The following is a 27,527-nucleotide window of genomic DNA, read 5'->3' on the forward strand; positions in this document are numbered from 1 at the left end:
ATAGTTTTAACAAGAAAAGTCTCAGGTCACTTCCAGATATCACAGTTGTGACATTTTTAAATAGTCTGTATTAGAAGTCCCTGATTAGCTCTCAAAGAAATTGACCAAACTCAATTTTAGTCCCCAAGCTAGACACACAAATTTAGACTGCAGGCGAAACTGCCAGGACTAAAAGTGATCTATTCTAAACCTTAGGTTTAGAATTAAAGATTTGGAGGGTCAGTCCAAATTTGACCCAGGAGAGAGTGAAAAAAAAAACTCTTTAACCTCTAAGTATGGTTTAATAACTCATAGCAGCCGATCATTTGATCTTTGTGGGAAAATATCATATTATTATCAGCTCAGGTGTCTTCATGCTAAAATGCAATCTCACCAGATCTAGCAGTCAGGGGCGTTTTTTTTCCTCTGCAAACTACTGTGTGTGATAGGAAACCTGATGAGAAATATGATGAGAAATTTTACAGCTGTTGACATTTGTGATGCTGTGTTAGGAGCCAAGTAAGCAAACAAACAGCCACATGCATCCAAACAGAAGTAGGTATTCTTCAGTGTAATGACTGATGATTAACATAAACAGCAGGAATCCAAATTTTAAACTACATCTTAGTTTAGTGTAAAATTATGTCTGAAAAGTGAGGCCTATATATTTTTCTTCTCATTTCCTGGAGACTGTAACTATGACTGTTGCTCAACAAGACATAGAAAATTGGTTACAGTGCAACAACATGCTTCAACTTGCTTTTCTGCAGTATTCTATATGACAGTTATGCCATTTCTAAATAACTTGTAATTGTAATGTTTCCTACGGAGCCCTCTATGGAAAATGGGGACTTTTTTTTTTCTTTTGCGCTACCTCGCAATATGCTTACCGCAATATTTGCTGGTCTATTTTGTATATAGTCACAAATGTCAATTTCAAATTTCAAATATATACACATTTAAAGAGCCTCAGTAAAAACGTGTTCAACTCAACTGCTGCTAATTACTAATCTTGAAAGTTTATATTCAGTTGTGAGTCTTAGCATTTCAAGCAGATAAAATCTTCTTAGCGCCAACAAATGAGAAGGAACTGACTGTAACGTGTGGAGAGGCTGGTGGTCGTCCACTAGCCTACTTCCTCTGCTGGCTTTAGATAGGCTAATAACTAGCATGCCTAAGATGGTTTCCGTGACACATGACTCATACTTTTTCCTTGAAAAAAAAAAAAAAAACTACCAAGAAAAATTGTTGGCATTTACTGCAACACAAAGTGACAGCAAGCATAAACATAGTGTGTAAATGCAGGGCTGAAGTTGACCTGTGACTGCAGCTTCCCATTCAGGAAATACTAATAATTACCTGAAAGAGCATCAGCTTTCTTAACTTTCTTATTCGAAGCATCTCCCATATGTTACTGCCCTGTATGTATGAACGTTTCCCCAGGATTCAGTTGATGGCTGATTAACAGGCTTTAATTAACTGCAATTATCTCGATCAGGTGTGTTGAAGCAGGGAAACACGTAAAAACCCTCCTTGAGGACAAAGGTTGGGAAACACCAGGCCAGCCTGACCCCACTTTTTGAGCCAGTCAGAGGTGGAGTAACAGATGTTCTTTGTTTAGATCATTATACTGCTGCAACATACAGAACACTTCCTGCTGGAGGGTTGAAGACATAATGTCATTAATTAGAGCTAGCTGTCCAGGTCCTGAGGCGGCGAGCCACCTCCAGACCAACCAACACGTTCAACTAGAGCTATTGTACTCTTTTTCTGAAATGTTGCATATGTAACAGCAGAGGCCCCTGCATGCACCTTGCAAAAGATTTCTATTTTTGTCTTATTGATCTATAGAATATTTTCCCTAAAGTCTTGGGATCACCAAGATATATTTTGGCAAACACGAGATTGGCCTTTGAGTGTTTTTAGTCAGCAGACGATTTGGGTTTGGAACTTTCCCAGGATGCCTTTTTTTTTTTTTTGCCCACTCTTTTTATCATGGTTAAATCTTGAACTCTTACCTCAGCGGAGGCAAGTGAGGACTGGTGTGATCTGCTGTTGTTCTGGTTTGTTTTGTGACCTGCTGGATGAGTCATCACTACTGTTGGAGTCATTTTGGCAGACCAGCCACTCCCAGGACGGCTCACCGCTCTTCAGGCTGGGGCGTTAGTTGGTGCTTTTTGTGATCTTTTGCTCTGCTTCTTCACATCAGACATGGCCTGTAAGTGATTTGTTAATTTGACCATTCTGGTAGAAATCAGGTCTTTGTGTGGGCTGGTGAACTTAAACTCTTTTTTCAAGATTTGTCAATGGGATCAATTACTTTTTCCAAGCAGGACTAACTGAAATCATGCACACACAAAAAAAAGCCAAAACAGTAGAAATTTGTAAAGAACAGATATTTGTTTGTTCAAGATGCTACTGCATGTGGTCAAAATCTATTCACTCACTGCAGAATGTTTCAGAACGACTAGAAGTCAATCCTCCAAATTTCCATGCGTTTATAAAAGCCACTGATAACTGATGAAAGGCGCTGACTTGCTGAGTAACATGCAAGGTGTAGTAATCTGATGCTGCCCTCTTCTGGTAGACTTAAGAAATTACAAAAGTGCAAACGCACCGACCCCAAAACATTCTGTTCGTTAGATCTCAGTTGTGTATCGGTGTTTGGTTTTTGTGCTCTGACCATTGTCGCAAAAATAACTTATTCTTCAGGGAGAGAGAAAAAGAGGAAGAATAGAAAAAAGCCAAGATAAAGGTATGTTTGCATATCTCTTGGTAGAAGAGACAAGAAAATTAGCTAAAAGAGAATTAGCTTGATAGCGACCTTGAACCGTCCCCTTCAACAGCCAAACATTTATGTTAGCTTCCTTGTATTTGTGTGAAACTGGGTTTGAGTTGATTCTCGAGCTTGGCCCTGTATATTTCTGAGGTGTTTTTTTTTTTTTTTTTTTTTGGCTTCATAATATTTAAAAATGAAAACTTCTCAATGTTTGACATTTTCTAGCAAAATGTTTTTTACGTCAGGGTACAATAGAATGTTCAGTTCCAATGGTATCAATGACATCAGCAGTGATGTGTCACTCTATGATACCACAAAGGAATCTCTCTCTTGAATGTAGCTCACAGACAGCGTTTTCTCAGACCTGTACCTCAGTTCTATCGCGACAGATCACTCTTCAGAGCACGTTCGAAATTAATCGAAAAGAGCAGGATATCGATTCCAGATATTACGAGCCTTTCAGAGAAGCAAGAATTTACCAGAATATAGACATGAAGCAACAACAGATTACTTGTGAACATGAAGCTTTTCCAGCTGAGCTTTCATGGATCGCAATGATGGACCTCAACATCCAAGTCGACTACGACGCTGTCATTGTTTTTGAAGATGACAGTGAGCCGGAAGATGAATCGGCAGAGATCCAGGGGGAACCAAGTCCTTCCGGCGACTTTGAGAGTCCAAGATCATTGGAAGTCGAGCAGAAAACAACTCCCTCTGCTGGCTTCGAGATCACCCCCTTAATGGAAGACGTGGAAGAGACAAGCCAACACGTCATCGATCTCACAAAGCAGGTAGACGATCTTACAAAAGAACTGCAGAATAAGATTTTTGAACTGCATGAGGAAAGAGACCGAAGGATTGCATGTCAGGCTGAAGTGAAATCACAGCAGGAGGAAATTCAAAAACTGCAAAAGATTTTGGAAAAAGAACGTCACCTGCAAGTCAAACGTGAAGATGGATCAAAGGTTTCTTGCTCTTCCAAAGTTACAGCCGACAAGAGCATTCTTCAACAGCTGGATTACTTCAAGAGGGAGGCTGAAAAATATGCCTCCCGCAATAAAGGTCTGATAGATGTAATGGTTGAAGAATACAGAGTAAGACTTAAATATGAGGAGCAGCTCCAAAGTCATACTGAGCAAGCTTCTAAATTCAAAGAACAGGAGGAAACAGTGAAATCTTTGCAAGGTCAGGTTGCAGACCTGAAGATGAAGTTGAGACTTTCTCTAGAAAACAACCATCTGAAAGTCTCCACCCAACCAGAGGTCCTGCAAACAGAAGGCTTCATGCAAACAGAGGAGAGCAAGGAAAGACGGACCTCCAATCAATCAGGGAGGTCCGAGGAAAGACGGACCTCCAATCAAGCAGGGAGGTCCAAGGAAAGACGGATCTCCAATCAATCAGGGAGGTCCGAGGAAAGATGGACCTCCACTCAACCAGGGAGGTCCGAGGAAAGATGGACCTCCAATCAAGCAGGGAGGTCCGAGGAAAGACGGACCTCCAATCAACCAGGGAGGTCCGAGGAAAGACGGACCTCCAATCAATCAGGGAGGTCCGAGGAAAGACGGACCTCCAATCAAGCAGGGAGGTCCGAGGAAAGACGGACCTCCAATCAAGCAGGGAGGTCCGAGGAAAGACGGACCTCCAATCAAGCAGGGAGGTCCGAGGAAAGACGGACCTCCAATCAAGCAGGGAGGTCCGAGGAAAGATATACCTCCAATCAAGCAGGGAGGTCCGAGGAAAGACGGACCTCCAATCAAGGAGGGGGGATTTCCGAGGAAAGACAGACCTCCAATCAAACATGGAGGTCAAACATGCGACCAACCTCCACTGGTTGCATGGAGGGCCTTCATGTTGGCGTTCGCCTGAAGGGTAATCTATGCCCGGCTCGGCCTTTACGCCGACCCACACCCAGGTGGCACTAACCTAGGTAACTATCCAAACCCAGGTTTTGCCAACACTGGGCATTATGAAAATTCAATGCTTCACACAAATTTAGGAAATCAAAACAGACACAGGCAAATAATATTCCTAACTCAAAAATCAATGGAGAAAACACAAGATCAATTTCAGAGTTAAAAACACCAAAATAAACATAATTAAACTTTCCTATATATAAAATCTGCAGCAGGTAGAATTTCTAAAAAAATAATTGATCTCTCTAAATTGTCCTAAGGTGTGAATGAGACAGAGAATCTGTGAAAATTCCTCTGACTCTGCTGCTGTCCAGAAACAACCAATCAGAACCAAAAGGCAAACTTTTGGTTCCGATTGGTTTCTAATGCGTTGAATGTGTCTCAGCACATTCAACACATTAGACTACTAATGTACTGCAGCTGTGCAATTGGCAGAAATACAACCTAAGATTATATCATCATTATTTATAGAATGATTTAGAAAACAAAATGCTATACAGATTTGTCAAAAACTATTTAGACCCATATTAGAACTTTGTATTCATTTCCCTTCAATTTAGTAGCTGTGATTTTGCCTAACCCAGTCAAACCCATACTAGTCTATTCCTAACCCTAACATTAACTAAACACATCTTACCTCTAAACGTTACCCTTGACTCAAAGCAATGAGTTATCATGTTAGGATCAGTCTTTGGTCCTAATATGATGGACATAATATGACACTGGACATATAGTGGTGCGTTCACACCAAACACGTTTTGAGGTTCAGGTGCATCTGGTTAACATTCAAAGTCGAGGGCCGATGTGGCGCGTTTGGAGTGTCTAGAGTCCGTTTGACGTGTCACGCGAGTCCATGGCGTCCAACATTCCACATAGACATTGAATGTAAACCAGACTCTCCTGACGCTCAAAACATGTTTAATGTGAACGCAGCCTTAGAATGTTCAGTACCATTGGTAACAGTGACATCAGCAGTGATGACATCACTCTTTGATGCATCAAAGGAATCTCTCTCTTGTGAGAGACTTATGAATCTTATGAATCTTCTCCAATTATTTGAAGATACAGAATCAGCCCATTCTCAGGTGAGAGAGACTCACCTGGTATAAAGTTAAATTTTAGGTACTGGAATGACATAGGAGATAAATTAGTTTAATAAAAGCATGTCATGAATATGTGTTCGTGTACGCTGTCTTAAGTCCAGAGCATACTTTTTTTTTATTTTTTACTTTTACTGCTGGATGACATTATGTATATGTACAGTATATATACTGTATATACAGTATATATATACATGTTACCATGGCGGCGGCCTATATGGCTGTAGCTGCTTCGGCTCCTGGTAATACAACAACTTTATTGCTTAATTAATTCAATATGCATACAAGATGCAACATAAACGACTTTATTCAGAGATGCAATGAGTTTATAGCAGCTGTGTGAATTATCTAATCGTCTGTTGATTTTCAGCAATCCACATTAATAGCAGATATAGAGGGCTACAAAACCAAATTTCACTTAGTCCCCATGGAGCAGTGCTTCTCAATTCCAGTCCTCAGGCCCCCCTGCTCTGCCTGTTTTAGATGTGCCTCCATCAATCCAGGTGTGTGGCAGAAGGGAAACACCTAAAACATGCAGGGCATAGGGGGCGTGAGGACTGGAATTGAGAAACACTCCCATAGAGGCCTGGGCCAGTGGCCCCGATGCCAACATCTCCAGAAAACATATTAAAGATTATATTGTAGCATGGCAAAACATGGAAAACAATTAAGGCTGTGAAAACTTTTGCATGACACTAGTAAAATGCGAGGAGTCAGCAGATAAATCGGGTAAATTGGGGAGAAAGGCACTACATGCACAGAATGTGAGGCGTCGCGTGGCGCACTGGATATCTGGGGCATGAATCCACCACCTCCTAGATGATGTCACAGCCGTGTTGGGACCTGGTGGCCATCCACCACCAATCCACTACTGCGTCCATCTGGACCATCCAGGGTTGCACAGCAGTCATCAGTGAACAAGTCTGTTTGAAAATTAATCTGCATGTATGGCTGGACCCACTGCCACCGTTTCTGCTTGTGAGCTCTGGTTAGGGGCCCAATAGTAGCTTCATGCACTGCAAGCCTCTGGAGGATCCTCCACCTTGAGGTTCCAGAGGCTCCAGCAGCTTCAAATAACTGTTTGCTGCTTTGTAAGGGCATTTTAACAGCTGCTCTCTTAATCCGATGAATTTGTCTAACAGAAACCTTCCTCATTTTGTCTTTATCTGTACAAACCCATCTTTGTTCTGAATCAGCCACAAATCTCTTCACAGTACGATGATAACACTTCAGTTTTAGTTAAATATCTAATGTTTTCATACCTTGTCATACGGCACTACACTATCTGATGATTTTCATCAGCAGAGAGATCCTTTCTCTTTCCCATATTGCTTGAAACCTGTGACCTGCTTAATAATGTGGAACATCCTTATTAAGTAGATTTCCTTTAATTGAGCTCACCAGACAAACTAATCAACCAGCTCTCTGAAAATAATTATAGTGATTCAAAGAGCCCTGACACACAATACCATCTATAAATTTAATAGCACAACAACAAATTTAATCTTTATGACACTTTAATCCAATTTGCGTAATAATTTGGAACACAGTGTAGATAATTTTCTGACCTATTTGATTTCTTTTTCTGTTTTTTTTTTTAAGAAATGATGCATTTTTCATCTTGCTTTTTTTATGTTTCTGCATTTCTTTCCATTAAAAGTTATTTACCACGTAAACATTTTTTAAGTGGTAAATAAGCAGTCAAAAATACTTAATGTGAGAGCCATATTCACTGACATGCAGTTCAGTTTCCCACCAGGAGTCAAGTGCCTTGCCCAAGGGCACGTGACTGCAGTATGATGCGATGGACTTTGTTTGTTCCCACTGAAATTTTCAGAATATATTGTTCATATTTTCCAAGCTACATAATTGAGCCATCGGAACAAATAAAACTTTAAGGAATAAATGGGATATAAGGCAATTTTATGTTTTAATCAGGTTGTAGCTCACTATCTTTATTCATTTATTTATCTTTTAACTTCACTGTCTACTAAACCTTTGTTATTCATGTTTGGCCCAGAGCCGACATCCCACAGTGTGAGAGTAAATGGTTAATGTTACTCAACATTCACTTATTACAAAACAAACACAAAATAATTACACTTAACATTTTGATTGACTTTAGCATCTTATATTAGCATTTAGCATGGTTAAAATGAGTGCCCTTTAGCATTACCTCTTTGAAAAGTGCAGGTATTCCAGCTAGCAAAATTTTTTATCAACTATTAAACTTACTTATTATTATTATTGTTATTAGGCCCGAGCAGCAAAGGCAAAGACAGCAACATCAAGATTTTAATGAAAAACTGATGATAAAACAAAACTTACAAGCAGCTAGGAGAAGAACAAAAAACAGCAAGAACAAAACAGGAACCCAAGGAGCATAGCGGGATTAACGAGGAGGAACCAGCAATGAGAGAAGAACAGGTGTATGAGTACTGGGACAATGAATGCTGGAACAAAGGACCAGGGCTGATTAGTTAACAGCTTGCAGGTGTGAGGAGAGAGAGTGAAAAAGTGGCACAGGGAGTGAGGGAGAGTGCACTGGAAACAAGGAAATGAACCTAACACTAAAGAATGAAGAAACATAATTAAACTAGAAAAGACTGAACCAAAAGAAAACAGAAAGAGGCTGATCTAATCAAAATCAGAACGAATAACAAGTCACAACTTAAGAACCCAAAACAGCCTCAGACCTGGACACATTCTCCTGATTCTTAGTTTGAATGGAGGGGTGTGTTTGTGTTTGTGGTTACTCTTCCTATCTAATATCAACACATCCGTTTAAACCGTAGGGCCCGTTTAAACTGGTTTTTATTCGGTTTCAGACTTATACATTATGAAATTTGTCAAAAAAGTTTTCAGCTTCAAAAGTCAAGATAACTCTATGTAACCCCAATTAAAAAAGAATTGTGTTCCTTTCCCTGGAGTCAGAGTTGGAGCAGTTAACTTAAAAACATTACAGTCCTCAGTTTTTCAGCCTGTGTCCATCCATCCATCCATCCATTTTCTGTTCACCCTTGTCCCTAATGGGGTCGGGAGGGTCGCTGGTGCCCATCACTAGCTACGTTCCGGGCGAGAGGCGGGGTACACCCTGGACAGGTCGCCAGCCTGTCGCAGGGCTTCAGCCTGTGTCATGATGGTAAATCTCATTCAATCTGCAAATAAGTTCTCAGATTTCTTCAAACTGATTTGGACAAAAGAACAGTTCTCTCATGCATATTTCCTAAAATGAATACTTTTCCACTTTAAGTTGTCTTCTGAAATACAAGCAAATTCATTTTCATTTATTTAGCTTGGCTTTATTCAGTTTGTTGCAAAAACATCGTCTCAGGAAAACATTATTTACCACAGCAGTCTCTTAATTACAGTGGTCACAGTGGTTGAGCTTTGAGTATAAAACTACCAGAGAGGCAGAGAAGGTCATGACAAACAGGCACAGTTAAGGCCAAATATATTCATACCCCAGGCAAAAGTTTTTCATCCTGACTGGAATGTGGTAAATAATGTGAAGGGAGCTAAAGATTAGGGGAATGACCTGGAGACCTGGAATCATTACCAAAAACATCACTGGAAAAATGCAAAACCTAGCATTTTTGGTCTAATTTCTAGTGCAAATATCTTACTACATTTAAGACAAAACTAACTCATAATTAACTTTTCACCAAGATATAAGAACTTTTTAGAGTCAATTATTCTTTGATGTTTGTAAAAAAAAAGTACTAGTTCCTTTGGCAGATTATTTCACCTATAACAAGACATTTTTTATAAGTCTGCCATAAAAGCTAGTAGTTTTTCATGAATATTAATAATTTATTTACTTAAAACAAGCACCTCTATCTTGCTGAAAAGTTACTTATGAGTCAGTTTTGACTTATTCCAATTGCACTAAGATATTTGCACGATAAACTAGACCAAAAAAAACTTAGTAAGATTTTGTGTTTTTGCATCGAAATTGTCAACCTGCTGGTGGAAACAAGCAGGCAGAAGCCAGAACTTAAAGGAAGGGTTTTATTGTTGCAATGCAATAAAGATTTTCCATTATTGCAGATGCTCTCTGAATAATACTTGACAAGACATTTTTTTAAAATTACTCTGGCTTTGGAAAATTATTTTTTCAAAATTGATTCTACTTAAACGTTTTGTTACTTTTGGAGTGATGTCTGTCTCATTCTCTATCAGAAAAAAAACCTACATTGAAATCTGCCAGGGATATGAACCATTTTGGCTGTAACTGCACCTCTAAGGTAGGCAGCTCATTTCTCAATGATATTAGAGGACTCAGACACCAGTTTGCCGTCATTGGTCTCAATGGTTTTGACAACGACATTTTTCTTGGTGGTGGTGGTGCTGTAGCCGCCAGCGGAGCTGCTGCCGCTGAAGTCGATTCTGCCGTAGCCTCCGCTGGAGTAGCTGCCGTATCCGCTGGAGTAACTGCCACTCATGCTATCCTTGGGGACGCCGCTGTAACTTGCTGTTGAGCATCAAGTCAGGCATTAGCAAACGAGGCTGAATGTAAACTGTGTTGAGCCTTCCGGTCCGTTTTCAGACAACTTACTGCTCTGCTTGGAGATGCTGATGGCCTTGATGCCGCTTGCCAGTCTGTACTCCTCTCCCTCCAGCAGCTTCCTGTAGGTGGCGATCTCAATGTCCAAAGCCAGCTTGACGTTCATCAGGTCCTGGTACTCTCTGATCTGGCGGGCCATGTCCTGCTTGGCTCTATGCAGTGCCTGCTCCAGCTCCTTGATCCGACCCATGGCGTTCTTCACCGCCAGCTCGCCGCGTTCCTCAGCCTCTGTAATCTGTGCCTCCAGGTTGGTGCACTAACAAGCAATTAATTAAATAGTAAAGTAATCTCAACAGTTTTGGATGTGATGGTACAAATATTGAGAAGGGAACTCCTGTACAATATTGAGAAAATGCTTCTCTATACCTGTCCTTTGATGGCGTCAATTTCTGCTGTGAGTCTCTGGATCGTGCGGTTGAGTTCAGCAATTTCTGTTTTGGTAGCTCGCAAGTCATCTCCGTATCTGTTGGCAGAGGTTTGCATCTCTTCATACTGAATGAGGGTCAAAGGAAAGAAGGTCTTATGAATGCAGCTTTAGCTGAGCCTGTGAAGCAATAAATACTTTTTGAGTTATTGAGTACCTTCGTCTTGTACCACGTCTCTGCCTCAGCACGGGTGCGGTTGGCGATATCCTCGTACTGCGCCCTGACCTCAGCTACCACAGCATCCATATCCAGGTTGCGTCTGTTGTCCATCTCCACAATGACTGAGGTGTCCTTGATCTGGCTCTGGAGCTCACGCAGTTCCTGGGGAAATTTGACCAACAGGCAAGATCTGTCTTCAGATGTTTAGCTATTCCTTCACTTTTGTTTGCAATAATGGTAAATGTAATACATTATTTTGTAGATTAAAGGTAAAACTATCAGAATCAGTGTTATGGCTTTGGAATGTTAAACAAGCAAAAGATATTCAAGGCTGTAACAGTCTTGTGTCTTGAAGATCTTGTGCCGCCTGGACGTCAGAGCAACTAGGTCATAGGTATAAATAGTGATGGGCACTGCTAGCTAAAAAGGTAGGTGTGCTAAGCACAAATAAAAAACATTAATTCTACTAACGCTAAAGCACAGCATCAAGGTGGTATTGAGCAAAAGCTAATGCCAATGCTAGCATAATTTCAAATGATCTCTGACTTTGAAAGACTACAAGTTTCTAGCACCAATTTAACATTATAATCTACATTCTATTGTGCATGTCTTCTCTGTTGCCTGTGTGTTGTTTGAAATAAAGCTACTGGGGGAAGAAAAAGAGAGAACATGAGATGAAAGCTAAACCTTGCTAGTATCCACACTTGGAACCGGTTTCCTTTAGAATCTATTAATTATTTGAAATTCAAATAACTTTGAGCAAATTTTGCAAGGATGAACGTCACTGCACAGACTTTTTATAGATGGCACAGGACCCGGGTCAGCCAAAAACAAACTTCATCCAACGAAGGAGAAATATGATGCAAATATCAAATAAATGCATTGACAGAAATTACAAAAACAAAATGGATGCTGAAGGGATTAAAGGTGGAAAAATTCACGAAATTAACAGAAACTAGAAAAGTTGGAGCCGTACCTCCTCGTAGATCGACCTGAGGAAGTTGAGCTCGTCCGTCAGACTGTCCAGCTTCACTTCCAGCTCAATCTTGTTCATGTAGGCCTCATCCACATCCTGGAAGACATATGCTCTTTAGAAGGTGATATAAAAAAAAGAAATTGGCTTTCTTCCGCTTCTGATGAGAAGGTAAAGACCAAATGGTGGCAGTTAACAAGTTAACTTTAAGTGTCCAGTCTCTACCTTCTTGACAAGGACAAAGTCGTTCTCACAATCCGTGCGCTTGTTGATTTCATTTTCATACCTGAGAAGGGAAAAATGTTCAGAAGTGATTTTGAATATTCAGAAAAGTTTTGTCTCAAACACCCTGATGGACTTTGCAGCTCTTCACTTGTTCTTGAAGTCCTCCACCAGGCCCTGCATGTTGTGCAGCTCGCCCTCCAGTTTGATCTTGTCGTTGCCGAGTCCATCCAGCTGTTTGCGCAGGTTGGAGATGTAGGCCTCAAACATCGCGCTGATGTTGGAGTGGATGATGGTCTGTTCCTGGAGCAGGCTCCATTTCGTTTCCAGCATTTTGTTCTGCTGCTCCAGGAAACGGACCTAATTATAAGACAGACATAAAAAAAAACAATCAAATGTTAGGTCATTTCATCAATTTCCCACAAGATCATGCAAATGAAGTTAGCATGATTTTGTTTCTTTGTCTTGTATTTAATATTTTCTTATGAGATGGAAATCTAGTAAAACCTTCTTTAAAGGTGATGTTTAAGTAAACAGGTTTTTCACTAGATCTAGACAAATTAACTTCTATGACAACAAAGTAAAAACAGAAGGAATCTCTAAGATGGCTAATATTTTTCACATTCTTGCTTATCTGTAGAATCAAATGACAAAGCTGTTGTCTTGTCAGTGACATACTGTTGGAACATTATAGTAGTTTTTTTTAATCCCATGTTGGACCTCAGTATTTAGTTTGACCTGCAGAAAGCCCAATGGGTCAATAATCTGTTTCTGTCAAGGAAAGCAGATGGGAGAGACCTCTGAGTATTAATATTGGGAGATGAGTAGGAGCAATAAAAATTAAATGATATGTGTCATTATGAAGTACAGCGTGGTATTGTTTAGGCACACCATCAGAAAATTATTAATCTAAAATGTCTATTTGGTGTCTGTGACAAAAAATTCTGATTAGAATGTCTTTGGTTATTAAGAGTGTAGCATCATTAAAACGGAAAATGAGTGAGATTGGCTAATTGTCCTTTGATTGTATTTAAATTGTAAATGACAGGTCAAATGCAAAAAAGTAATATTATATTCACTGATCATTAAATGGATCAAAAGTGACAAATGTAACTTTTTTCGGTCTGTAAACACGTCATATTGTTTTGCACCTTCTAGATTTGGAAGAATCAAATCAAAAGGGGGGGATGTCCGCTTTGATGCTGAAACTATGATAATCTTTTAATCTTCTTCCAGACAGAAAAAGGTGCCACCTCATATAAAGCCATATCATTTAAAAGGGGTGTATCCTAATCTCCTTTTTTATAGTAGGTAGTTAAAAAAGGCCGCGATGAAAGAAGAGTCCCTTAATCCTTCTCCTGTATAGCTTCCTCTTTTTCAACGGGGATGGACAAAAAAAAAAGGTGTGGCAAAGTTTTGTCTCCCGAGTGCAGAAGGGTAAATATGTAACTGCATATTATAGGTTTTGATAAGAGAAGATCAGAAAGACAGCTGAGGCAACTCAAAGGCAACTGAAAGATTACGGGTGATGTTTTTACTGCAGAACTAGTTTGCATACTTACATGTAGTAAAAGAGTAATAGTGAGAACAGATACACCACTCAGAGACACTCAGAGACGCTGCCTTTTGACATTCAAAATTTAACGAGTTACTATAGTGCTGCGTTGAACTTGAGAAAATGCAGACAATAAAGTGAATCAGACAGATAACACAATCTATGGGTGAAATTTATGTCCCGTTATCTTTGTTTAATCGTTGTTCTGGGTGAAGGAGAGTTGATACCCTGCCACTAAGCGGCCATTGACCAGGACATAAAACCAGTCGGTGTTCTTTAAATATTAACCCTGCACCACTGACATCTCAGAGGGTTTTGTCCAATTAAATTAGATGAACAACTTGTCACCCTTGAACCAATTGAGAAGCAATTGAGTTGCGACTCGGTGGACATCAAGGGTGGAAGTCAGCACCCTCCTATCACCGTTAAAGATATGAATACTTAAATGTTGTCAAAGGAGAACAGCATTTAGTTTGTAAAGCTAACTCATATAGATCCCACTGTACGTTGCTGCTAATGCCTCTATCAGTATGATCTCTACATCAGGTTTGAAACAGACACTATGTTAGAAACTAAGATGTTCAAAACACTGTACATATTCCTTCTCAGCATCATTGTGTAACCGCATTGTCTATAGTTGTGTTTCTATTACAAATTTTGCCCAAAACTTTGTCCATCAAAAAAAACATAGTTTGGCAAAAAATCTATTAAAATCACAAGAATAAGTTTGTTCATGTGTCATTAAAATCGTGCCGCACCATCTAGCTCCAACTACTTCCTGTTGTCTTCTTCATGGTTTGTGGCATCAGTAACATCTAATTGTTGACCACTTGATTTGTACGATGTGAAAAAAGTGTTTCCATTGCAGTTTTGTGAAATAAACCTATTTCAATATGGACAAAACTTTTCATTGAAAAACAAGACACAGAAAGACAACTAAAGGCATTCCAGCTTTCTACGAACCTTACCTGATGAGACCTGATCATAATACACTGGGTTATTCAGTCGTTATCAAGACTGTAAAAAGTGTAGGTGTAGGTCTCCTGGACATTTTAGACAACTTCAATGCGAGGAAAGGTTCTAGCACAGCAATCTGGGGCAATCTGTCTGGAAGAATTCAGGTATGCAATCAACCATGGATAGTTGTTTTATCCCAGAACATTGCTTATTTGAACTTCTCCTTGAATGTGAGGTCACAGCTGGGTTCATCAAAGGAACATGATGGATACAAGAGAGCTAGACCACTGAAGGACCTCCAAATGGATGAAAGTCGAAGAAGTAGAGAAGTGGAAACACACTTTTGTGAAACACCAAGACCCTATTCTATACAGCTATTGTCTTAGACAAATGTCTAGAAACTTTACCAAAAAAAAGCAATTCATCAGAACCAGTGGAGGGCATGTTTGCAACTTTTCAATAAGACGTACAAAGCCAGAGATGTTGTAACAACCCAAACGTGGACTTTCTTCAACCCAGGTCTTTAGACTCACTTGGCTCTACTTTGCATTGTTGTTTGGTATTTGTAAGCTGGAGCAGTACCGGAAGCCAGATCGGACACTTCTGAGCTGTTACAGAATAGGGTGGAGCTGTATAATTACCTTCGATGTTTTACTGTGGCAATGATAAGCAATGGGAGTGATTTTGTGTGTGTTACATTGTAGACTAGTACTAATGAAGTGAAACATCCACTTTAGAGTTAGCAGAAAAGACTAGGGCCAAGGTGTGCCTTAAGATTAGGTTAAAGTTCAGGACAAATCGAGTTACCAAAATGAATGGAAGTTGATACAATGTCCTGATGCGGTTAGAGACACAAACTTGTGTTTGCAATAGGAGGAAGTGATGACCATTAATCAAAGAAGAACTTACACAATTGGAAATAAATCCAATGTGATGGACATGAGGTTCTCAATCCAGTGTTGCATAACATCATCAAGGTTGTAAAACAGCCTTTACGATCTGTAACTCAATCTTGGACTATACTGCTGCAATTCCTGACAATCTCTTACCTTGTCAATGAAGGAGGCAAAGCGGTTGTTGAGGCCCTTGATCTGGTCTTTCTCTTTGGTGCGGACGACTTGGATTGTGGGGTCAATCTCAAGGTTCAGAGGGGCCAGAAGACTCTTGTTCACGCTGACGGCAGTGATGGGGGCCATGCCCCCTCCAAAGCCCATACCCAAGCCTCCTGCACCACCCATGCTGGAGCTGACACTGTACGCAGAGCTGCTGGTCATTCCTGCGCCTCCATAGCCACTTCCGTAGGATTGGTAGGACCTACGGGAGCTGAAGCCTCCAGCAGGTCCAGCGTAGGAGCTGCTGCTGAAGTTTCCAGGAGAAGAGCCCCTGTAGGAGGTGGTTTTGACCCTGAAAGACATTTCGCAGGCTAATTTTTTAAGAAAGGAAATGGAATTAGGATGTCAGGCAGGCAGACCAGCGAAGGGCAGAGACCAAAGTGGGACAGACAGAGGGAACTCTATGGTGTAGTTTATAACCCTGCCTCTGCTGAGGGAGGGGACCTAACTATACCTTTGGACCTCTGGGTTTATTATTCAGCCATAATAATCACCTCCTCTTTTTATAGACCTCTATGACTGATACAGAAATCTATCCAAGGAATGTCAAACACTTTTTTTCTCTCTGTCTCTATTTGAATCCTCTTCAGATCAATCTTTTTTAATAATCACACATCTTACATGTATTACAATGAATCCAAAAGTTATAATAATATGATTTTCAATTCAGCTGAAAAGTGTAATACATCAAGATGGTACCTATATGTCACCAAAAATGTAACAAAACAAAAAAAAGAACTCAATTCTAGGTGTGTTGGAACATTGTTATCCATTTCTGTGGCCCAGCTTTTAATATTCTTGTACCAACCAAAGTTAGGGCTACTACCCATTGTTACTCTTTACTAGTAATTTCCATTTTACATGATCTTTTCATAGAAAATGCTTTTGTTCAAAGCAAAAGTCCTTACACCCCTGGAATCATATCAGGAGAAATGAGATGGTTTAGTTTCTTGCCCAAATATATGCATCAAGATCAAGATGTTTTGGGTGAAATGTCAGCAGTGGGCTTTGGCCTCCATTTGTGGATAATGGTTCTCATTTTGGTTCACTGGAATCCCAAAGCTTTGGTCTGATAGGTGGTGAGCCTAATCTAAATTTCTTTGTGAGATCTGTTTTAGAGATCTTTTTTTCTGCATCAGAACAACTCAACCTTCAGGAACTTCTTACATAGACATTTTCTATTTTGTTAGAAGACCAGGAATTTAGCAGTGAGAATGAGAGTTCACTTAAGTAAGGCCCAAGCTGACATAATCAGGAAGTAACATTTACTAAGACCAGTTCGAGTTGACAAGGTACAATTCCCCCAATAGATGGCGCCATAGACCCCTGCGAATATAAAAGCAGTCTGAACTGACGCTGCCCTTTCTGTTACAGTCAGTGTTTTCATGTAAGACATGAAACATCATATTACATATGTATTATATATGATGGTGTTTTGTCAGATGGAAGCAGACCATCACAATTTGTGACAGACAAGCTTCAGTGACTTGTATTAATTACCTTTGCCAGTAATCAATCAACGTACATTATCTGCTGTATTTACAATATTATAGTGTGACAGATTTGCACAAATGGACCAAGACCCAAACTGTGTTTAATTTGTTACATAGACCAGCATAATGTATGCAAATAATTTTATTTTTGAATGATGTTGTATGTTTGCAACAGGCTTCAGATACAATGTCACATATAATTTAATTATGAGTCCAGTGCATATTGTGCATATTTGTTAGCAGCAGTTTCAAGAACCACCAATTATCAATGAAGGTCACAGGACACAACAGATACCTTGTTATAATATAGTTCAACATTAATCAATAAACCAGACTGCAAGTTGTTTCACTTAGTTTGCTTAATGTAGAGTTGAAACAGGGGAAAAAAATACTTAGACGTCTTAGATGTCCCAAGCATGGGATCAGAACAAGATTTGCAAATCAAAACTAGATTTACAAACCAAATACATTATCAAAAAATACACAAATTACTATCAAAGTGGGTAGCTTTGTCTCTGTAGCGACAACTGCATGAACCGCCATTCAATCTGTATTTAACAATACAGGCCAACGTGGATAATGTGGCATTATTCAATTCATGTTATATTTTGCTTCTGATCAATAAATTATTGCATTAGAAATAAATCAAGTTACCTGTGATAAAACACACCATAAGAACAGAAAATGGTGTTGTATTCTAGTTAATTAATATTATTAAAGTTAACCGTCTCTCAATAAAGTGTAAATTTCAGGGGGAAAAACGGTTTTCTTTACAATGAGTCAATTTAAAGAAAACCATCAATGTTTGTTTTTTTTTTTAATTGAAAACCATTGATGGGTTTCAATGGTTTCATGGTACTGACAGACTTTAAGCTAACCTGAACATTTGAGCTGATTTTAGCTAATACACTAGTGTTTGGATAATAAAGGGAGTAAGTCCATGTTAGTCAACATGTTGGTGATACCCCATGTGCTACTGACTAAATTTTAGCTAACCTTAACATTGATACTAATTTTCAGCAGTGGATGGCCTGATTCAAGTTCGACCAATATGCACATTTTGGCATTTAAATTTCTCCAGAAATTTTGTAGTTGTTTTTTATTAATTTGCCAGATTCCACTGAGATTCTGATTCAGAATTAATCTCTCTCTGCCAATTTTAACTAATAAGCCAAAACTAAATGGTTCAAGTACTTTTTCTGATTAGTGTTTTAGTGAGTCGCTGTTAAAAAGGAAAGTCAAACATCTGTCCATTTAGTAAACACATTTTTATTCAGTTTGGTAGCAAAAACAGCACCTCAGGACAACAGTGTGACACGGGCAGCTTCCTAAGGGGTAGAACAGTTTCAGTTACAGAACACGCACAGGGAAGATATGCACTACCTACTGTAGGAGGCAACTTTAAAACAAAAGTTGACCAACGACACTGAAACTCTGTTTCAGTACATTCACATTCCTTTAACAGGATCACTATCCATTAAATGCAACAAAATGGCCCTTCATGTGTGGTACAGCACTTGCATAGACTTCATGGGAATGTGCTCTATTTTTTTTTCCTTTCTTCCCTACTTGCAATTTGCCCAAGTTGAAATTCACTGGTCGGTGCAAAACTACTTCTTTTAGTACAAACAGTCAAACATCAGACAAACTGAATGAGTTCGTTGGTCCCTTTCAGATCTTTGGTAGTGTTAGGATCATTTATTGCTTCATGTAACACATGTTTGTGCTCTATTGGAGAGTGGCCGGAAAGCATTTTACTTCAGACTGTTTTATTACAATAGTGGAGGTGGGTGAGCTGCGAGTATAAAACTACCAGAGAGGCAGAGGCGATCATAGCAGGCAGGTAGCTGCACTTCTAATCTAGACGGCTCAATCCTCAATGACCTCGGAGGATTCGGACACCACCCTGCCGTCCTTGGTCTCAATCATCTTAATGACGACGTTTTTCTTGGTCTGTGTGGTGGTGCTGTAGCCGCCGGCGCTGCCGCTGCTGAAGCCACCAGCGCCGCTGCCGTAACCACTGCCGTAACCGCTGCCGTAACCGCTGCTGTACCCGCTGCTGTATCCACTGGAGTAGCTGCTCTTCATACTGTCCGCAGGGAAACCGCTGTAGCTTGCTGTTTAGATCAAACCAGACAGATGTAAGACAACGTACAAATTTAACGAACTGTGAAAAGGCTTCAAAGTCCATTTGAAGTTGACTTACTGCTCTGCTGGGAGATGTTGATGGCCTGGATGCCGTTTGCCAGTCTGTCCTCCTCTCCCTCCAGCAGCTTCCTGTAGGTGGCGATCTCGATGTCCAAAGCCAGCTTGACGTTCATCAGGTCCTGGTACTCTCTGATCTGGCGGGCCATGTCCTGCTTGGCTCTCTGCAGTGCCTCTTCCAGCTCCTTGATCCGGCCCTTGGCGTCCTTCACCGCCAGCTCGCCACGTTCCTCAGCCTCTGCAATCTGTGCCTCCAAGTTGGCACGCTAATAATTGACAGTAATAAGTTAATCTGATTATGAAATAATTATGTAATGTGGCTTTTGGTCTTGTTCCATGCTGGGTGAACCTATCTTCTGTACCTGTCCCTTGATGGCATCAATCTCTGATGTGAGTCTCTGAATCATGCGGTTGAGATCTGCAATTTCTGTTTTGGTAGCTCGCAAGTCGTCTCCATATCTGTTGGCGGATGTCTGCATCTCTTCATACTAAATGAGCATCAAAAAAAGAATGTCTTAGAAACTGCCTCAGCTCTTGCTGAAACCAGGAAGTGTTAAATATCTTAAATGACATCTTCAATACCTTCGTCTTGTACCACGTCTCTGCCTCAGCACGGGTGCGGTTGGCGATATCCTCATACTGCGCCCTGACCTCAGCCACAATGGCATCCATGTCTAGATTACGGCTGTTGTCCATCTCCACAATGACTGAGGTGTCCTTGATCTGGCTCTGGAGCTCACGCAGTTCCTGAGGAAATTTAAACAAAAGTGAAGGAGAGAACAAAAGAGAAGAGTTAGTCAACCCAAGTTCTTGATTAAATCCATCCCACTACTGTTTCCATAAATGGTGCAAGAGTCAGACCAAAATGCTTCACAGATGTTCAAAGAATATGCATCAAAGCAGATTTATGCTCCAAAATTAAACCGCAGACATTATAGGAATGCCATGACTAGAATAATAAATCAATAACTGACTAAGTTCAGAGCCTTAAGAAGCTAAGAAACAATTAACACCAACAAGGACAGTCTGTGCCGTACCTCCTCGTAGATCGACCTGAGGAAGTTGATCTCATCTGTCAAGCTCTCTAGCTTGGCCTCCAGCTCGACCTTATTCATGTAGGCCTCATCCACATCCTTAAAAAGACATGCTCATTAGAATGGCATCAAGATAGAGCAATGGATAGAGGATGGAAAAATGATTACCTTCTTGATGAGCACAAAGTCGTTCTCACACTCCGTGCGCTTGTTGATTTCATCTTCATACCTGAGACGGTAAAAGTACAGTTTGTCACATGGGTTTGAATAAATACAAAATCTCATCACATGTACTCTTCATCCCATTTAGTCTGATGGTACTCTAGGTGGCAGTAGTTGTCCACGAGTGCCTTGTTCACCTCCCTCAGACATCTGCCTCACAGCGTGTTAACAGCGTGTTAACTCATGGTGAAGTGAGGGAGTTGTTACTGATATTTTTCCCTTGGGAACTTCTTAGTTCATATACTCCTTTTATCTTTGGACAAGCAGCAAACTTAAGTTTCCAGTTGCCAGTTTCTGGAGTAGCCTTGTTAGAGTACTTAACTCTTTTTGTAGTACAAACTGTCTCTGACAGCCAACTCGATTAAATGAGTTGTACCAAAAGTGTACTGGGCGTCTGTAACATGCTTCCTTAGTGTTGTAATTCCCTGAAGTTTGTATGACGTAAGCTGACAGACAGACAGATGTAGGGAGGAGTCCCTGTAATGCTATCTCACTAGAACCCAACAGATGGATCCTATAGAAAGCCAGTCTGTATTAACCCTCACTTGTTCTTGAAGTCCTCCACCAGGCCCTGCATGTTGTGCAGATCAGCCTCCAGCTTCATCTTGTCGTTGCCCAGACTGTCCAGCTGTCTGCGGAGGTTGGCGATGTAGGCCTCAAACATTGCGTCGATGTTGGAGCGGGTGGTGGTCTGTCCCTGCAGCAGGTTCCATTTGGTCTCCAGCATTTTGTTCTGCTGCTCCAGGAAACGAACCTAAACATAAGCAGAAGATGAATAATTAGCAGTGATCATTTTAGGATATCTATTGCATTCAAGAAACAATGAATAGGGACAGAATGAATGGCTCACATGCCTGTTTCTCGGTGGTTAAGTGATTTCATAATCAGAAATTCGAGCTATTGCAGAACTTTCTAGATATGTGCATAACATAGCTTTAAGATTCATTTCTGCACTGTGCTCTGCAGTCTCAGTTCCTCTCATCTATTTGTTTTCCAAGGCGAGTGGTGGCTGTTTTTTCCATACTGGCCAACAGGAAGAACTCCATGACATATGCATCCTGACAGGATTTAGGTGGTCGGAAAAAAAGGGCAGTGATGGAGGAATTGAGCTAGTTAACGTTCTCTTTCACACCGTCCTGTTTTTCCACTAGGATAGACAAAAGGGGAGTGGCCAAGTCGGTACTGCTGCCCGATGTAGAAAGGTAAATATTTAACTGTATATTATAGGCTTGATGAGGGAGGAATGTAAGCAGAAAGTGATGAAGGGGTGGCCTAAAAGTGTATGTGTGTGTTTGGGGGGTGTATTTGCTTTGTGGTGGTGAGCTTACATTTTTGTGACCGCTAAAAGAGTGATAACAAAAGCAGATCAGACAACTCAGTGGACATTGGACTCTGCCACTGCGGATCAAATGGCTTCAGACGGTCTTGAATTGACCATCGAGTAAGTACAGACAGCACAGTGACTCAGAACGCCACAGATGGACAAAAGAAACTTTGGCTGAAGTTTATCTGTTCAGTTTTGACTTATGCAAAACACTCCTTATCTTCATTTAATCATTGCACCAGGAGGCAGAGAGTCGATACACGACCAGTCAGCTGGCAATGGCCAGAACATGAAACCAGTCGGCCTTTTTAAATATTAACTCATTACTGAGACCTCAGGGGACTGATACTCTCCTGGGCTTGCACACACAGGACACACACAGAGTTGATTTGAAAGATTAAAAGTTGCTCTATTCATCCAGTCATAGGACACACCTTCTATAGGATGTTGCTGTCAAGGTAACAAAAGGCAGTCTTTAATGACTCTGTGTGTGAGTGTGTGTGGTATGAGGCAATGAGATGGAGGACAGGGCAGCATAAACGGCCACACCCGAACTGAGGGAGGGACCATTCCCAAGGTAACCCATATCACAAGCTCTTAGCTCTGCCCTGACACACCCTTACGCTTGTTTTCCCTCTTTCTTTCTCTCTTCTCTTCAGGTCTGTGTCTCATTTAAATTTGGCATTTTGACAGCCAGATCCAGAAGATAGAAAGCTGAACCTTGTGTAGCCTGTGTTTCATTTGTGGGAGGTGAGGAAAGCAAACAGAGGAGCATAAATCAACTTTCTCTATGCAAAACAAGGGAGGAAGTCAATGTTGCATGGCATGTGCTGAACATATGGGTTTCTTTTCCAGGTGGTATAAGAATGTCACAACTACAAGCAACTTTTACACTGTTTAACTGAACTTGCAACGCTACCAAAACAATTTTTCATCAGTTTGGAGAGAAGGTTTTTACACACATAATGTCACAGGCTCTTACCTTGTCAATGAAGGAAGCAAAACGATTGTTGAGGGTCTTGATCTGCTCTTTCTCTTGGGTACGGACGACTGAGATTGTGGGGTCAATCTCCAGGTTCAGAGGGGCCAGCAGGCTCTTGTTCACGGTGACGGCAGTGATGGGGGCCTGGGCAACCATGCCGCCTCCATAGCCCATACCCAAGCCTCCAGAACCCATGCTGGAGCTGACGTTGTACGCAGAGCTGCTGGTAATGCCTGCTCCTCCGTAGCCTGCTCCTCCAAAGCCTGCTCCTCCAAAGCCCCTGCTGCCAGAACCTCCATAGGAGCTCTTGACTGTGAAGGTCTTGCGGGAGGTGATGCCACCTGGTCCAGCATAAGAGCTGCTGCTGAAGCTCCTTGGGGCACTTGAGCTCCTGTAAGAAGTGGTAGAGGCCCTGAAAGACATTGTGAAGTAGTTTTCTCTTTTGACTGAAGTAAGTTTTGGATGGTCAGAGTGATCTGTGATCTAATCAAGGCAGGCAGACAGGCAGGCCAGCAGAGGGGAGAGACCAAGGCGGATAGACAGAGAGGAATCTACCGAGGAGTTTTAAACCCTGCCTCTGCTGTGGGAGGGGACTTACACTAGCTGCAGATCTGGGTGAGAGGGAGGGCTGGGTTGTAACTCTACACCTCCCTGACACACTGCCCAGCCAGTCAAAACTATTACCCTCCTCTTCTACATGCTTCTCTAAGTTGATGCAGAGATCTATTTGAGGAATTTCAAGAGGTGATACTTCTTTTCTCTCTCTCTTTCTTTGTGTCCACTTTGTGTATTCAAATGCAGAACATTTCGTGAGATCTGGAGATCTGATCAAATTTGAAAAAGTTCCATTTTAGAGAGTATTTAAAAGGAGTGGAGCAAGATTAATCTTTGTTGTATATATGATTCATCTGAAAGCAAGATGTGTTGATGGAATAGGGTTAAGGCTAGGCATTGATTAATAATGCAACAACAAACAATGAATGTGAACAAAAACACATGGTTGGGTTCTTAATCTGACTCAATTAGCTTTCCAGTATAGCCAGTTCTGTTTTGCATGTTGAAATAAAAACCAGAGCAGGTTAGACTGCCAGTAGATCCAACCTGCACCAGAAATCTATTAAATATTGGGTTTCAGCATCTGAATTTATCTTTATCAAATTAGAAGTTGTAAAAATGTCAAAGCAAAGCCTGCTGGCATCAGAAGCTGATGCTATTTACTGCCATAAATATGTTTGTGTGGTTTTGTCATGATGGTGAGATATAATAATCTTGAGAAAGTCACATGAAAAATATTTATAGATAGGTTTGACTGATCTTCGGATTTGAACTGCTGTGTCCTCAAATGTAAAGTTGGTGGTTCCAGTTGGTTGATCAAAAACAAAAAGCAGACAACTTAAAAAGTACATTAAGTGATTTGTCAAGATTTAGATTGCCTTAACTTTAGGTAGAGTTAGCCTAGATGTCAATACCAGCAACATGATGTTTGGGGTTGATGCTAAGCTATGTTAGCCAGGTTTCTCCAAACTGCAATCATCATTTAATAATTCACAGAATAAGCTGCTTGCCATTGGCAGAGAGGAGTTAGCAAGTTCTTCTTGGATGCAATCTTCAATCATTTGAAAGATGTGTCCAAGTTGAACCATTTGAGAGGAAATAAACACAGACTCAAAAATGTATTGATGAGAAGCACTGCTTTAGCAAAGGCATGATTAACCAAATACTGATGGGTTTTTTTTGTTGCTAGTTATAAAATATTAGATGAATATAGTTATGTTTCCTGGTCTGACTCTGGCAGAGTTCCAGCTGAAAATTTTACAAGCAAATTCCACAAGGTCATTATTCATTCACTTGAAAAACGTGATTCACATGTAGCTGTGTGAAAAAATAACCTTACTTTAAGGTGGAACAACATAAAAAGTACTTTTTTAAGGATGTGATGAGATAATGTTAAACTTAAAGCTTTTCCAAAACACAAATGTGACCCATAACAAGGCAGTTTTAGACTTGCATTGACATTTTTGATGCTTAGAGAAACAGTCACAGCTCTGTTTTGATTGAAACTAAACCCACATGGGCTGGCTTTCACCTGAAAACCAGGTGAACAGCACTAACCAGCATGCTTTTGTTCCGAAGGGTTGTTGTAACATGGCTGAGTCAGAGGAATGGTAAACCTAAGTGTCTGGATTTATGTAATCCTTAATAAGAAGTGTTCTCACAACCTGTAGGTGCATCAGCCTAAATCACATTCATTTTCTCAGGGAGAAACTTGGATTCATTGTTGTGTTCCATGAACAGCTTTCGATGATTCTCACTCTACTTCAAAAACAGAGCCACCATTGCCCCAATCATTTTTGCTTTCATTCACACAGTTTCTCACCAGGTTAAAAAAAAGGCTGCATGTCTTCTAGTCCACCAATACCCGCCCTGCGTTCGCCTCCTCCCTCCTCTTATTTCCTCCTCAGTCCCTCGCTACCATGAGTCATGAGTCTTGGCATTACCAGTCCAACCCCCTCCATCATACCCTCTTCCCTCCATTTTCTCTTGCCATATTTTCTTCCCGCCAATGCCTTTTGGCCTTATTGTCGTCATAGAAACTTGCCGAAATCAAACACATTATTGTCTTTCAAGGGGCAAACTTGGCGTGCCAGCTCAAACGTGGGCTACTAGCAACTGTCCCGTGTACCAATGAGTCTGAGTTTGATCTTCTACCACATAAAAAGAGTTTTTAAAGTAACCAAGCTGTGGCTAAAGACTTTTCTGTTCTGTTTTGTGAAATTCCCGTGACAGCAGTGAAATCGTGATCATATAGTATCAGCTGGCTTTGAATCATGTTGTCTTGCTGGGTTGTGAAAAGCAGCTGCTCATTCAGAGTTTAAGTTTCCCAGTGTTCTGAATTGACTTTCTGTAATTTTCGCAATGCATTGTGAGCCATGCTTTTCGTGGCTGCATGACTCCAGTCACTCTGAAAGTTGATCAGTCGTCCAATTTTTGTCATTGGGTTAATAATAATTCTGTTATTCCTCAAGACAACCAACTAAGGTGACCGAAGGACTTTGCAGTAAAGAAAATCACATCACAAGAAAAAGAGAACAATAGAATAAAACAATAGAAATAAGAAAAATGCCTCTATGCTCTGTGGCATTAAAAGCCCGCCTGAAAAAAATAAGTCTTGAGGCTTAGAGTTAAAGATGTCTGGGTCAGATGTGGAGTGAACGATTACAGGGTCAGAGTGCTGCCACTGAAAAAGTCTGGTTACCCTAATACCTTAACATAGTCTTTGGAACATCTAATAAAAGTTTATCTGATGTCTTCAAGGATCTCCCATGATCAGAAAGACTTAAATGTTCAGAGAAAATAAGATGGAACAAGCCCATTAAAGTTTAAAAATAAACAAAAATTTAAAGGCAATCCTAAACTGGACAGGAAGCCAGTGTGAAGAGGAAAAAACCTCGGGTAATGCGTTCATGTCAAAAGGTGTAGGTTAAAAGACAGGCAGCTCTGGACAAGTACAAGTTGTCTTAGGGAGAGACACCAATACAGAGTCCATCACAATAATGAAGTCGAGAACTAATAAAGATGTGAATGGGCCTTCATCAAGTCGGTGCAATTTCAAAAAGATTTGGCTTTGATCAGTGGATGCAGTTGATTTTTTTATTGTTGATTTGTACTAAATTTAAACTCCAGATCAAAAATGATCCCATGGTTTCTAGAAGTTATTTAAAAACAGGAAGTTTTTACTTAGCCACTGTTCGACAGCCGTTATGCAGTCCAAAAAACAGAGAACTGCATTACTGACACCTGACTTGGACAAATAGATTTATAAATCATCTGCATAATTGTGGAAGCACAGTTGGTGCCCAGTTTTAGCTTCACCTAGTGGAAACATATAAAGGGAAAAGAGAAGGGGCCTGACAATGGAGCCCTGTGGCTTGTTGACTGAAGTTTATCAATTGACTTTGTTTATTCTGAAGCGTTTCATGCTTTTCCTCTTCATTTGCCACTAGTTTGTCTGTCAAACTAGTGGCATGACCTCCAATAGACCCCTGAAGGTGGACTGTGGCATCTGGCACCAAGATATTTGCAGCAGATCCTTTAACTCCAGTGAGCTGCGAGGTGAGGGCCTCACTGGATTTAACTTGTTGGTCCAGCACATCCCACAGATGTTCAGATGGATTTACTTTTGTGGAATCAGGAGACCAAATCAACATCACAATCTCTTTGTACTGCTGAAAGAAATCAGAGTCTTCATGAAATAGATGAAAATGCCCTACACTGTGCAAAGCAATGTTTAGGTACGCATCGAAGAAAACAATCAACATGGCCGGCAGGACCCATGATTCTACAGCAGAACATTGCTTATCCTTACATTCTTCCGTACTGGTGCAATCTGCTCCCCATGCAAGCAATGCACCCCCCCCCCCTCCCACACACATACACACGCATCAGAGTCATCAGACCATGCCACCTCTTTCTGGTTAGGGGTGCATTGATTGTAGTTTTCCGGCAAATCACAGATCTTTAAAAAA

The 27,527-nt window shown here is 40.7% G+C and overlaps 2 protein-coding genes across 2 annotated transcripts; both read right to left on the bottom strand.

Annotated features, from left to right (window-relative positions):
• Positions 1-9,051: 9,051 nt before the first annotated feature.
• Positions 9,052-16,139, bottom strand: LOC114147050 (keratin, type II cytoskeletal 8-like). The gene is made up of 8 exons (XM_028021619.1): positions 15,679-16,139; positions 12,269-12,477; positions 12,121-12,181; positions 11,899-11,994; positions 10,920-11,084; positions 10,705-10,830; positions 10,330-10,594; positions 9,052-10,245 (listed from the first exon to the last, which is right to left on the bottom strand). Exons 1-8 carry the CDS (start codon positions 16,042-16,044, stop codon positions 10,028-10,030), a joined length of 1,506 nt encoding a protein of 501 aa, XP_027877420.1. The 5' UTR covers positions 16,045-16,139; the 3' UTR covers positions 9,052-10,027.
• A 2,344-nt stretch (positions 16,140-18,483) lies between these two features.
• LOC114146903 (keratin, type II cytoskeletal 8-like) lies at positions 18,484-23,557 on the bottom strand. The gene is made up of 8 exons (XM_028021388.1): positions 23,002-23,557; positions 21,241-21,449; positions 20,642-20,702; positions 20,477-20,572; positions 20,022-20,186; positions 19,802-19,927; positions 19,441-19,705; positions 18,484-19,351 (listed from the first exon to the last, which is right to left on the bottom strand). The coding sequence occupies exons 1-8, from the start codon at positions 23,422-23,424 to the stop codon at positions 19,104-19,106; spliced, it is 1,593 nt and encodes a 530-aa protein (XP_027877189.1). The 5' UTR covers positions 23,425-23,557; the 3' UTR covers positions 18,484-19,103.
• Between the last annotated feature and the right edge of the window lie 3,970 nt (positions 23,558-27,527).

Source organism: Xiphophorus couchianus, chromosome 1, assembly GCF_001444195.1.
Source record: "Xiphophorus couchianus chromosome 1, X_couchianus-1.0, whole genome shotgun sequence".
NCBI lineage: Eukaryota > Metazoa > Chordata > Actinopteri > Cyprinodontiformes > Poeciliidae > Xiphophorus > Xiphophorus couchianus.

Bases quoted from the DNA above. Each gene is read 5' to 3' on its own strand.
- LOC114146903 (XM_028021388.1), bottom strand. From the start codon at position 23,424: ATGTCTTTCAGGGCCTCTACCACTTCTTACAGGAGCTCAAGTGCCCCA. The intron at 20,573-20,641 runs GTAATCATTTTT...TGTCTTTTTAAG, and splicing joins ACTTTGTGCTCATCAAGAAG to GATGTGGATGAGGCCTACAT. The intron at 19,928-20,021 runs GTATTGAAGATG...ATGCTCATTTAG, and splicing joins AGACGTGGTACAAGACGAAG to TATGAAGAGATGCAGACATC.
- LOC114147050 (XM_028021619.1), bottom strand. From the start codon at position 16,044: ATGTCTTTCAGGGTCAAAACCACCTCCTACAGGGGCTCTTCTCCTGGA. The intron at 12,478-15,678 runs GTAAGAGATTGT...TCTTATAATTAG, and splicing joins TTGCCTCCTTCATTGACAAG to GTCCGTTTCCTGGAGCAGCA. The intron at 12,182-12,268 runs GTGAAGAGCTGC...TTCCCTTCTCAG, and splicing joins GTGGAGGACTTCAAGAACAA to GTATGAAAATGAAATCAACA.